Source organism: Pholcus phalangioides, unplaced genomic scaffold (assembly GCF_987345545.1).
Source record: "Pholcus phalangioides strain wild (caught in Gottingen) unplaced genomic scaffold, Ppha-v1.0 ptg000015l_1, whole genome shotgun sequence".
Lineage (NCBI taxonomy): Eukaryota > Metazoa > Arthropoda > Arachnida > Araneae > Pholcidae > Pholcus > Pholcus phalangioides.
The window spans coordinates 82,053,689-82,067,853 of record NW_028301608.1 but is presented as its reverse complement, the minus strand read 5'-3'; the positions used below and the strand labels follow the sequence as shown (position 1 = coordinate 82,067,853).

Here is a 14,165-nt window from a genome sequence, read left to right as displayed (position 1 = left end):
AAAAACCCAGCACGTGAAACAAAGAAAGCAGAGAAAAAATTGGAGCAAAGAAGACGAAAACATTTTGGTAAATGCGATGATTGAAATAATTGGTAAGAAAAGAATGTTGATTCCATTATTTGACTTTTCATGGAAAGACATTGCAGAAAGAGTGCCTTGCAAGTCTGCGACCCAGTGCAAAACACATTGGGTAAAATCTTTGTATTGGTCGTGGGAAAAACGAGAGACTGTGAAATTTTCTGAAGAAAACTTTGCATTTTTGATCTTTGTAATGAATCATGAGATAGTCGAGAAAGAAGATCTTATAGACTGGGATAATATATTCAAATATTTCAGATCTGTAGTTCCTTCATTTGGCAGGCTGAAAATTTATTGGGATGATTTGAAATGTTTGGTACCAAACTATGTCGAGAAAGATCATGAGGATATAGTTCGTTACCTCTTCAATAACTTGCTTCCCGAATTCCTGAATAAATGCAATTCAACTATGTCTGATTTACAGGATAAAGTAGATTCTCTGTGCTACTCGTCTGCCTAGTACAAGGATAATGGATAATATATTTTGTGATATGTAAATATAACTATATAATAAGTATTTATATGTTAATTTTTTTTTCTATTTGTATGTCCAGTGTTGTAAAAAATTGTATGTCCACGAAAAAAAAAATCAATGAAATTGTAATAATGAGCAAAAAGTTTCGAGAAATTCATAGAAGCTATGGGGAAAAAACCTATGAACTTTTCAGTGTTTCAAGTCTAACAAGAAGCACCTGTAAAGAGTGAATGTGCAAACATTACGGAAACATTAGCGAAAAGAATGCTTTAAGATATTTTTTTAGGATTCAAATTATTTCAAAAAATATTTTAGAGCCCTGATAATCCAAGTTAATCGGGACTGTAACCAACTCAGATGGCTAAATACTCTGAATGAACGAACTGTCCCATCTTAGAATGTACAGTCTACGTCAAAATATATAAAATAATCTGCAACAATTTAGGCAATTTACTACCTAGTGAGTTGTGCCGGAAGTGTAAGTACCTAATAGTCTGAGTGCATATCTAGTGTTGTGTATGATTTTTCAGTGCTGCCATCTATATCTCAGAAGTGAAGTGAGTGATGTGTAGTGACTGAATATTTGTACGACGTTCTCATGAAATGCAGAATAGTGTAGTACACTTTTACTGTACTATAATAGGGTTGCACACTCCTTTGGCACAAAGTAGAGTAGGTGAAAACAAGTGGCTGACAAAATAATGAACGTGGTATCAAGAAAAGTCATATTGGTGTTGATTTTAGCTAAAATTCTGAAAATAATTATGGGGGGGGGGGGGTGTTCTGTACCTCCTTAGATTGAATATAACTCATTAAGAATCAGATTATCAAGACTCTACTTCAGTTTAAACAATTTTAAGTCTTCGCATAGGTGTTTTCTCCCTCCAAACACATCTTGGAAAAAGATTTTTTGTGGATATGCCGAGAGGCACACACTTTGAAAGAAAAATTAAGTACGTTTTGCAAGGGAATCTGGGTTTGTTTCCTGAAAGAGATGATTTAATTTTTGATTCCATAGTGTGCCTCAGCATAATATCCAGCAAGTGTTTTTTTTAGAAGAATTACAAATTCACTGAAAAATTTTATTCCACATCTGGTGGTAATAGGGATTATGATCAGCTAACGATACACAATTTTTTTGTTGCCTTTACTATTACCAATTATTTCCCATGAATTTTTTAATAGTCATCAAGTAGCCTTCCCCCATTCCCATGAGCACTCTGGTACCACAGATTGGGAATTACTTATATTTGTGTGTGTATTTCAATGAATTCTCAGCAGTGATGCACAATTTGTATACAGTCGTCTGTTGGCATTTGTGGGGGGGGGGGGTTGTGTTCCACAGTTCACCACAAATACAAAAAAATCCACAAATTGACACAAACCATACACTTTTGTTTTTTAGTCATTTCGTTTATATCTGCTTTAGACCAGTAGACAAGGATGTCTAGTGATTCTTGGCGATGTTTTCTGAAAGAACGTCACAAACATTTTAATGCCTTTCAGCTTTTTCTTCGTTCCAGTAAATTTGTTGAGAGTACTATGGCTTCCTCTTTTTACATATGAAGAATGTGTCATTGATGGGTCTAGCCTCTGACTATGGATCAGAGACGTGTAGATCTATAGTCCGTTTCAGGTTAACTTTGCAGTGCAGAGAAAGGTAGAGAGTGTATTCCTTCGCCACAAAATATAGTTTCCATATATCGGAGGCTTACGATGATCATTTATGCAGAATATTTCAATTTTTTGAATGATTGAAAATGAATACTGAAAAAATAGTGTTCTGAATCGATCTTTATTCGTTTAAGAATTTTAAAATAGAAAAAAAAATGATCACCATTATGCGTAAAAAAAAGATTTTTCTCAGTGAGATTGGCGAGAATCAGCTATACCTTACCGCGACTGCGCATCGATACATTGGTTGAAAGGCTTTCGTTGTCATAACAACGTGTGATGCGGTTCCCTCGTAGCTTCCCTTTCACTGCAAAGTTAACCTGAAACGAACTATAGGGCTATATAGTATATATACCAAGTATAGCTGTTGCAACAGCTGATCAAATTCCAAGTTCTTTTTTTAGATATATCTGATTGTAGATTCATCAATAACAGGGAACTGCAGCAATGAAGTTAAATATTGTCAATATTTTGAATCTCAAGTTTTTAACTTTTAGAGAAACATTTCCAGAAGCACCGGAAAAACATTTGGGGGGATATTTTTGAACGTTTGGCACATACAATTTATATTTTGTTCTGATACTAGAATTAACGCTGAGAGAAAAGTGGGAAAAAACCGTGAAATATAATATCTGCAAATGCAGAGGGCTGACTGCCTTTGATAAATATTTGAGAAAATTGATTTTCTTGATTACTAACATGTATTAATTTTATAAGTGTGTATGCAGCCCAACTTGTCAAGACAAATGTGTTTAAATATAAATTATTTTTTAAGTTTGACATCATTGAATAGGTTTTATCAACTTTGTCTTAATGAGATTTGACTATTTAATTTGCTTAAAAGTGATAACCCTAGAGCACTCGTGCAGCTGAAAAATATATTGTGAATACGAAAGAGTGAGAGACACTGCACGAGTACTCCAGAGTTAATGATGTGAAGTATCTCCTGTTTGTATATATTGTTGTGAAACACTTGGATACTATATGAATTATTAAGGCTCCTTAAAGGAGATTACATTATTTTTTGTGAAGGTCTTCCTTTTTTTTTTTCTGTAAAATTCTGATTTGTGATTTGGATTATATCATGTGATTGAGGTTTTGTGTACAGGATGATGTTTTAAGTTCCTTGGCCACAAACTGTTAATCCTGGAAGCATACTTCCAATTAGAAAAAGTATCCAAATGAGGCGTAGACTTCAGATACATCATTCTAATTGCAAGGGGTTGTATAGTTATTAAAAAATAAGAAAATTAACTTTTTATTTGGTCACCCTGTCTTAAAAGTTCCATTGGGGAAAGTTATTGCCCCGTCTGTCCTGAGAGACAAAAAAAGTTCCACGTTTCTAGGTGCAATATATGCAGAGATGTGTGAATTAAAAAAATTGTTGGAAAGAACAACAATAAGCTTCTCTGCATTAGTTTATGCAGTTCATTCCCCTCATTTTCAGAAATTTGTGAATTCAAATATCTTTGTGCACATTGCACTTACAATCATAAAATTTTGTTAATCTCAGGAGAAATGGCAACAACTTCATAATTGGGTTTTTCAGGACACTGTGACCAAATAGTTTTTCTTAATTTCAAAACTACTTGTAATGTGAATGACGTATCTGTTGTATCTTATTTGGATACTTTTTCTAATTGGAAGTATGCTTTTAGGATCAACAGTTTGCCAGTAATCTGCAGCCAAGGGACTCGAGGCATCTCAGTATAAAGAAACGATTCTTGAGTTCATTCTTAAATGGTCCACACTTGGAGAGACAAGTTACACATTTTAACTTTTTTGACTTGATTGTTAATTTTCACTGAAATACTTCTAATTGGGCAAATGTTGAGTAATACTGAATAAAAATCAATCTATATTATTATTTATCAAGGACGTTGTGACTTTTAAAGGCAGTGTAACGTAAAATACAGTAGCCCCTCGTTATACTGCCCATTCCTATAATACATGCCTTTTATTAGAACAGATATTTAAAATTTAACGTTGAAAACTACAAGGCACGGTTCAAAGCTGAAGGCTGATCAGTAATAAAATGAAACGATTGAAAATATGACTAATTTATTAAATGGTTTTACAAATTCACATATGTACATACTCGTATATAAAAGCGTTTTCGTTGAAAAATTTGTTCCTTAATTTGGTGGGGGGCTTATACACAGGTGTTTTCAAGGTGGAAATATCAATCCCTCTCTTTACCAAATCATATAGCTACATGGCCTCCACACAGCTAGCTTGAGGATCTATGTTGTTGGGTGACACTTTAGAGGCATCTCAGATAGCGCCACTGATGAGTAACTTTTGTAGCTATAGACGTGTTACTAATTAGTAGTGTGATTTTTGTAGCTATCTTCGAACTCCCACAGAACCTATAATGTTAAAGCCAAAGCAGAAAAAATCAAATTTTGTTGGCTTTGATACCCTGTTGGAGTGTTTCTTCTGAAGCGGACAAAATCAATTGGAAGAAACTAGTTTTCCTTCAATAATTTATCAATAAGTTTGATTTTATGCTTTCAATTTAGCAAATGCATATTTTTTATAACATTAAATTTGATCTCACCAATTTAATTATGTATACAAATTAACCATGCATCACTTTTTTACAGAGTTGGACAGTTTCTTCCACTTGGAATTGTCCAACCCTGCTTTTTCCAAGCGGAACAAACCATTCATTTTGTATCCATCATTTACACCACAATGTAAGATATTGCAAATACATTTTAATGCCTCTAATAAATTTGAATTAGGCCTATGAGACAATTTAACTGTGCACATCTATAAATACTTTTGAAATTTTAATGAAGACCAATTTTTGCAGTTTAATTATTTTGTTGATCAAATTAATGAATTACTTTGTTTGAAAATTCTTAATGTTATAAACCATATAATAAGGATGTTTTCTCCCAGTTACTTTCTCTCAATATGTTTAATAGGAAGGCTATTTTACAAACATTGTATTTGCTAGGTGATAAAACCTAGGCAAATACAATGTGTTTAATGAAGCATAATTAATGCCGACTAATTTTTCAATTGTTTATGATATAGAGATTGATTATAACTAAAGTTCCGATTTCAAAACACTAAAATAAGAACCATTGGTTAGAATGACTTGAAAATTTGTATGAATATTCCTGAAGCACAATGGAATTTTGTATGGCGAAGGGGGAAAAAAAATGTAAAATAGAAGATGCTATACTCATCCAACTCATCCAGCACATGGGAAATTCATTCACAGAATGGAAACAATAGCCAGTACGGGCAAAATGATAATTAGCATAGAATGATTTCATAATTCATTAAAACCACAAAAATGAAGTCATTTAAACAAACAACTTGCACAAGAAATGTTAATATGTGGTCCACTGTGAGGTAGAAGCACAAAAATGCTTGTTCAACAACAGACCAAAGTATGTCATGGTAATGATGTGCTTTCAATTCAACAAAGTTTGCAATCCGACCACTGCACATATAACATTTTTGGGTATCCCCAAAGCCGAAAGTTGCAAGGGTTATAGTAGCGTTCACCTATCAGGTGAACATGGCGGCCAGGTGCCGTGTCATCTTGCTATTGTCAAAATGGTTCTTCAGCAGCTGCTTTGCTGGTGTTGCAATGTGCATCTTGATAACCGTTCCGTTATCCACCAGGGCTGGACAAATCGGAAGAAAAATTAGGCACCAGCCAAATTAGTCAAGAGCAAAGCATGTTTTTCCCCAAGAAAAACAATTAAGGGGTTTTTTTTTTTACTTTTCTGACCCATTCTCATGTTGGAAGATACGAACTACAAAATAAAAAAAAAATTGCCTCATACAATTCATTTTAGCAATCCCACATGTAAAATTTTAGGTGCCAAAACTGATTTTCTAGTCGCCCTGGCATCTGTCCAGCCTTGTTATTCACACACTGATGCTATTGAAGTGCAGAAATGATGTGGGTGCGTAAAATAGATTATATCGCTGACCAAAAGTGTAGCATCGTCTACTTACACATTTTAAATAATTTTTTTCTTTCGCCAAAAAAATTCCATTACTTCATGCAATGAATCTACAAATTTTCAAGCTATTTTGACCAGCAGTTCTTATTTGTGTTTTGGAGAATCAGACATTTCATTATAATCACCCCCGTATATATGCTAATTATTTTTCATAAGTCACTTACCTAACCAAACGGTGACCCAGTCCATATTTCAAGGAATTTCTAACTGAAAATTTAGACAGGGATCACTGGCTATTTCACGAATTGGCCAATTTTTGGCTTTTGCTACTGTACAGTAGAACCTTGATTAACTGGAAGTAATGCTGAACATATGTAAAAAACTTCAATATTAAGCCTAGTGGCGATATACAGTACGAGGTGTGCTGCTACCTATGGAAAGAAAATGAGAATGTCTGAGGTAATGTAACTGCTAGCACACTGAGCATTGTCCTTTACGGACAGCTAATGTGTTTTTGGATTACAAGACCACCTGCCCTTAGCATTCTAGTGAAGTCACTACTGTTGCTGTTTCTTTGTGAAGGAAAAAAGCCTGTGAGGTAATACACCACCACCACATACGTAAGAGGATGCAATTAGAATGAGGATGCAATCCTCATTCATGGATTAGCTTAAGATAGAGCATCAAAATGTAGAACAAAGTTAGAAAATGCAGTAAGAATGAGAAATTTCAGTACTGTATACAGGCCTGTCATTTGGGGGGGGGGGAACATTGCCCCAGGCTTTTGAAAACACACAAAAAATGGTATATACATACACTGAGTACATGTGCTTTGCCCCCCCCCCCGGAAAAAGTTGAAATGAGGGCCCTGACTGTATATTATTTTAAGCAACTAAGATATTATATATGAAAGAAAATTTATATTCAGGCACTTTTATGAACTTTTTTTCCGAAAACACCACTTACATCATCTTACACCATCTAAAGAAATACCATCAAAATATACACAAAAAATAGAAAATGTGGTAAGCTAATGCTAATAATGAACCAATGAGATATTTTTCAAGAGAAAAAAAAAATACTTGGGCTACTTTTATGTGATTTTGTGAAGAAAACCAGACTTTTTTTTTTAGAAAAAAAAAAACCAACGTGGTTTAAACCAAACAACCCTGCTGCCAGGGTTATGAAATTTCTTCCAACCTGGGGGAAAAAACAGAAGAAAGAAATAGGTTTCTTCCACTGAATGCGGAAAAAACTGATTTATATAAAAAAAATTACTTCATTTCATACTACCATAATTTACTGCAGCTACAAGTATCAACTATAACATTAATAAAATAGCCATTTTGAAATGTTTAATTTTAGTTGTATATATTAAATAAAAAGTCCTTTACTTATGTATACATTTTAAATTACTTTTATTGACAAGAACTAAAACAATTTTAAAACTAATTCTTCACTAGTATCAGTTTAGTGCAACATGAGTAACATCGTTTTTAGTTATTGCAGCCAAAGTTGAGTGGGGAAATCCAAAAATAAGTTTTCTTTTTTTAAACCTGCTGAATTTGCAGGACAACTTAGAAGCATTTCAACACAATTGCAGCTTTTTGAGAAATTCCGATATTTAATACATTCTTTCCCACCATATTTATTAGATTAAAAGTACTTTGAACGGTAACACCAAAGTAAGTTTATACACTTGCAGTTGAAAAAAAAAGCACAAGTTACTATACTTTGTCACAGCTCCTGTTCAGAATTTAATCTTTCATCACAATATTCAGGATCAATAAGACAAGCAAACGAATGATAGGGAAGAATGGCCTCTTCATATCTTAATTTTATAACTTAGAAATAAGGCGTCAAGTTAGCATTTTGTAAAAAGTGTTTTTGTGTTACAAAAATCAGCACTATTTGCACAATCTCTTTGTAGCTGATGGTGAGCGCTATGGAAATGAAATGGGGTATAGTTGTATCATTAAATCTCTGTGCTGTTTATGCAATTTAAAATTTCTAATTATGTCAAGTACATTTCTATCCACCTCATGGAGATAGTCATGCGCAATGATTAAAATGCATTTCAATTGACTGTTATATTCACCGGCTTTGGTCTTCTTGCATAAGAAACATCTGTTGAACATACACCAGTCCTATGATATGATTCCTATAATACTTTTGTTACACGTAACATAATAGAATACTCTTTATAGTTAAATATTGTCAAGTAATTAGAAAAAATGTGAGGAACATATTAAACCAACTCGTGGTAAAAGTCAATGATCAGCTTTTTGAAGTTCTTAACATATAAAATCTTTGCTATACAAATATTTTCTACAAACCTGCATTAATTATACTTTAAATTGTATATATTTTTATACTCAGATAAATATTTTGTGCAGTAATAGAAATGTTTTAATATGTGTGCTTTACTGGAAACTTAAATATTACACATCTTGGTGAGATATTTTTAATTTAATGTTAAAAAAATATTATTTTTAAAACATTTTTGATATTATTTCACAATCAATGAGGTGAAATAAATATTAATTATACATGTACTTTAATAAAATTAGTGCACTTATTTTCTTCCACTGTCTCGGAAGAAACCCAACCCTGCGGTGGACTAACGTCGATTTTATAGCCTTTAGATATAAGCATCAAGTCTTTGAAAGATTATTTAAGGAATTTATGGACGAGTTAATGAAGATAAACAAAAAGTGGTGTTTCAACAAAACCTGACATAGGCCTAATGTGCCACCACCACCAAACCTGAACATCACTCCCACTCTGTTCCCAAAGGGGATAAAAGCATTCAAGAAGTCATGCAGGAGAAACCTTTGATCAGTGGGTTCGCGAGGCATGGAATTTTCTCGCCGAAATCAAATCTTTAAAAAGTGTATCGATAATGTGATAGATGGAACTGAAGACGATATGAAAATATACTAATTTTTTCTCCTTTAAAATATGCTGATTTTGGGGGGGTACACAGGTTTTCAATTTATTGTGACTTTGGTAGTCTTGAAATGAAAGGGCCAGCTCACACACGAGTATAATTACTTTATTTTTCTACATGATCACTAGGGCTCAGATTTTTATGACCCACAGATGAAACGTTGTGCAGATAGGTGACCAATCAGCAACATAAAAATCTGAGCCCTAATGATCACCATGCTGTTCCAAAGACTTGATATGATGAAACAAGCCTTTTCACACCACCTGCATAAAATTCCGCCACTTGGGATTTTAGCCAGTTTTGAACACAGACACATTTAAAATTTTATTTTTTCAAAACGTACAGATGGAAGCCAATTTTTGAGATGTCGAAAGAGATAATAGTCACTGGGCACGAGATCAGGACTAATACAAATACAAATACAACGCCACAACAGGCAAAATGCCCAACGAGGTGGCTGATAAAAAGATGCCCATAAAAATATGGTTGTCATATGTTTCAAAAAATATGTTTAAAAAATCTCCCATCCAAATTTTTGAATTGTTTTAGTACTACTTGTGCAGCAATGTGTGGAAGCATTATTGTGAAGGAGAACGATTCCTGGGTTCAGTATTCTCCGTTCTGTTTTGAATGGCATGGCAGTTTCGAAAGCGTTTCACACATTGCAGGTTCCATAAAAATCAACCAAAAGCACATCCTTTTGTCTTAGAATATAGGTGCCACGATTTTCATTTGAGACTGGATTTGTTTGAATTTTTTGGTTTAGGTCGACCATAATGACGCCACTGCATGGACTGTTGTTTTATCTCAGCATTGACAAACGAAATCCAAGTTTCATTACCAGTGACTTCATTAGCTCGGGGAGAGAAGTCTGTGAACTTGGATGAGAAAAACAACTGTCTCTACATTATTATATGCTGAAATGTTGTTTGGTAAGGGCTCATTCTATTTGTACAAGAGGTCTTAGAAAGACAAAAAAATATTGATGAAAAGTTCAAAAATATATACTAAAGAATGATTTGAGTGTAATATAAAAAATACTGTTATACATGTTTCAAAATCTTGTCCAAATATATTGTTATAGAAGTATTTATCTTAGCAAAGGATATCATTCTATGGAGAGTTGACTATATTTGACAATATAGATTTTCGAATCTTATTTAATAAGATTGGAAAAAAATACAGTTGTTTGAGAGTTCAGCATTATATCAGGGATGGACAAATAAAATATGAGGCGCCAGCTATATTTTTTAGGACTCAAACATTTTCTCCCAGGAGAAAAACAGTCTAAAATTTTTCCACCTGTAAGATTCGAATAAGCAGAGCAAAAAATAAGAATTGCATTGCAAAACAATGTTCTAATATATATACAAAAGTGACAGTACATTTCTTCAATCTCTGAACAAGCTGTTACATAGGATGTACAGTAATATTTTTATTCACGAGATATGTGAGATTTAAGTGGTATCAAGAGGTGAAGACATTCTCGAGGAGTTTGATTTTAACCTTCATGACGAAGGGTTGTGTGTTTCGCATGTTAATGCAGAATAAAGGAATGCTCCATATTCTTCGCTTCGTATACACCTCACCAACCGTCACAACCTTGCTTTTCCTAGCATGGCGAGAATAGACTAGACCAGTGTTTCTCAAAGTGTACATTGCGGTGTTATATTGATTTATGTGCTTTGAACTGGGGTTTTTTTATAAGTGAAAATATATACTAAACTATTATTCTAGGGAAGCCCCAGATGAACCATGAATTTGTCAAGGGAGCAGCAGGTGACAAGTTTGAGAACCACTGGACTAGACAATCTCTTATCCAAAAAGCTGGTGGTATCTCAATTTTTATAGCATGCCGGCTAATGTGGGAGAATTTTGTACCGGTATAGATGGGTTGTTACATAAAAAATAAAAGTGAAAAAGGTTTATGTCAATTTAATACAACTTTTTGTATCAGTTGAGAATAACAGTGCTGAAAAAAATCACACAAAAAAAATTTCCAAAAGCATATTTCTGTATTGTTTTTTTTTTTCTTCTTGATTTTATGATACAACAATGATTTACAAAACAAACTAGGGCAAAGGTAATGACTGGAAGAGAAGGATGAGCTCAAGGATACAGTAATATTGTTAGGATTAAATTAACTTTTGATCATCTTTAATTCAAAAACTACGAATACACAGATGAGTCTCTCCCCTTCCCAAAAAAATTATATATATATATATAGCACACAGAATTTTTAATCGCAAACTGATTTATGGACAACATTACTCATAATTTGTAATTTAATAATTACGTCAAAAAACTAGCCAGTTTTTCACAGAAATTATAAATTCAACAATCAAGCCAATATACAAGCTTGTGAAGATTGATATTTCTATTGCTACACATAGATAAACATAATATAGTTCTTAATTTTATTCTAGTGAATTTGAGTGTGGAGTCAACCAGTAGAAGTGAAGTGTTCATGCTGGATTATTCTTTCATGAACACTGTTAATCTACACAAAACGACTATTGAAACCTCAGCACTTAAAAAGAAATCCATGAGTACAAATGGAATAAATAATGTGAAGGATGTGCTGTAACTTTTCTTGGATTCCCTCTGTTACATATTTTTTTAAATCTCATTCATGTCCTAAAGAATAATGAGATATTTACTGAGAGATAGCAGAGATTTGTAAGGACGTTTTGTTATCGAAAAGTTTATATCACAAAAAATGCCTTCACTTAAAACACTGATCATCATTTTTTGCTTTTCAAGATGATCATCAAATATCTGACACAAAAAAATCAAAGGAGAGGAGAAAAAAAAAACACATGAGCAATAGAGAATTCTTGGTACATTGAACTTAATAATCTTTTCACATAATTAATAATTTCTATACTGCACTTTTAAAATATGTATATATACATATAAGTTTCTTTGTTTTTTTTACCACAGTAAATTAAAATCTTTCATCTGTTTCCATAGCTCGTAACCGAGAATCATCTGTTTCTGGATCAACAACGGAGCTGTCATGTGAGGAATCGTGATCTACTAGTCCAGAACTGATACTTACGGCATCATCTACACCTACACCATCAACATCAAACAAAAAAAATATTCAACAATGCAAAGTTTCAGATTTTAACAAGTCAATATTCACATAAATTGGATTGTACAGTCGAGGATACAAAAATCTGCCTGGCAGTCGAGTGGCTAGGGAACTATCTTCTGACTGCGCAGGTCTGGGTTCGAATCCTGGTTCGGGCATGGATGTCTACTAACATTAACAAATTCCCTGGACAGATGGTAAAGATCTATTGGGAATACGTGATGATCACGTGATTTCAAAAAAATTAAAACACCCACAGAAGTTTGAATAAAATATTAATGTATTTTGAGTCAGTGGTTCTGAAAGTCTGTGTCGCAGCTTCTAGGGACGCCACCAACCCATGTCAGAAACAGGTTGTGGTTGTTGTGTGTCTGTTCAGTGATTTTTTGAAGATTTACTTATTAGACTATTCTGGAGAGCCACAAAAACATTTACTGGCAAGGAAGATGCGAGCAGCAAAAATTTAAGAACCACTGTTGTTAGTGGTCTGTCAAATTGTTACAATCATTTCAATGCTCTTGGAGTTTACAAAGACTGAAGAACACTCACAAAAACAAAACTGGTTATTCAGATTTCTCTTCATTCAGAGCAGTTGTGGGAATGAACTGAACCAGTGCTATCTATAGCTGGAAGATCACCATCTAGCTATAGATGACAATAACAGAACACACCCACAGCATTCCTCAGAATAGAATGATATCTAGTTCTGGAATCTATAATGTGATACTAGTTTGGAAAGAACTTTTGATTTTATGAAACTTAATCCCATGAAAAAAATTAAATTCTAGCCAAAACTTGGTCTCTCCACAAAGCAGTGTTTCTCTAAGTGTGCATTGTGACTGATAGGGGGACGTCGCCAACCTTTGTCAGGGGCGTCACAGTGAGCAGGAGATATTGATTTGCTTGCCTAGTTTATGCTTTGAAGTGGTTCTTTTATAAGTGCGAAAATATCAACTAAATTATTCAGGGGAGCCACAGATGAACCATAAATTTGGTAAGAAAGCCACAGGTGACAAAAGTTTGAGAACCACTGCCATAGAAGTTCCTTTTATTGACGATGTGCATCATCCTATTTCTATATACACCCGGGATAATTTCTAGGGGGGGGGGGGCAAATTATACACAAATGTTTTTATTTCTGAACATGTATAATACAGATGATCATATTGTGATAAACTATTCCTTCCTAAAAACAATACCATACCTTGCTCAGCAATTGGAGTAGATTCTTCTTCTTCATTCGTGTACTGTTTGTCTATCGCACCTTTTATCTGATTATTTGCTCCCCGTGGGTCTAAATCGGTAGCCCAAGAAAAATTCATCAACGTCAAGTGAGTATTTCCAAGTTTTTTGTGGACCTAGAAAAATATCAAAAAATAAATGTGAATTTGAAAAAAGGCCTCATTCAAGACAAAAGAAAAACATTTTTACTACACAGATCTTCAGTTTTATCATTTACTGGTATGAAAATCTGATCAGCAGTCAGATATAAAAAAATCTAGAGATAGTTTTTTTTTTTAGTTTAATTTTTCCCCCACAGAAAAATTTTTTTTAATTGGAATAATGAAAACCTCAAATATAGGCCTACTTCCCATGAAAAAAAACTGCACCAAGAAAAATAGTCAAAGGGACTATGAAAATTGATAAGCAGTTAAAAAACATGTAGAGATGCTAATGATTGATGATGATGAATGATGTTAGTGTTGCAAAAGAATTATGCAAATATTCCACCAGAGCGCATGAAAGTGTTTCTTCTGTTGCTCTTCAAATTGACTTCAGAAACAGATTTTGTAAACTGTACCTGTTTTCGCTTGATAAACTATTGTTGATTGCTGAAGATGCCTCTAAAACACATTCAAAGATCTCTCAAGCAACTTCAAGACTGAACAAGATTGCATTTGGATTGAACAAGCAGGGTTGAAAAACCTTTGTTTTACCCTCAACTTGAACGTTCTGACC

At 33.6% G+C, this 14,165-nt stretch overlaps 1 protein-coding gene across 1 annotated transcript in view; it reads right to left on the bottom strand.

Moving 5' to 3' along the window:
• Window positions 1-11,934: 11,934 nt before the first annotated feature.
• Cdc27 (cell division cycle protein 27) overlaps window positions 11,935-14,165 on the bottom strand; it is a 28,475-nt gene continuing 26,244 nt past the window's right edge. Inside the window, exons 16-17 of the mRNA XM_089244506.1 lie at window positions 13,411-13,564; window positions 11,935-12,184 (exon numbers count right to left, since the gene is read on the bottom strand). Coding sequence (XP_089100632.1) covers window positions 12,057-12,184; window positions 13,411-13,564 — 282 coding nt within the window. The 3' untranslated portion in view covers window positions 11,935-12,056. The remainder of the gene's footprint in view (window positions 12,185-13,410; window positions 13,565-14,165) is intronic.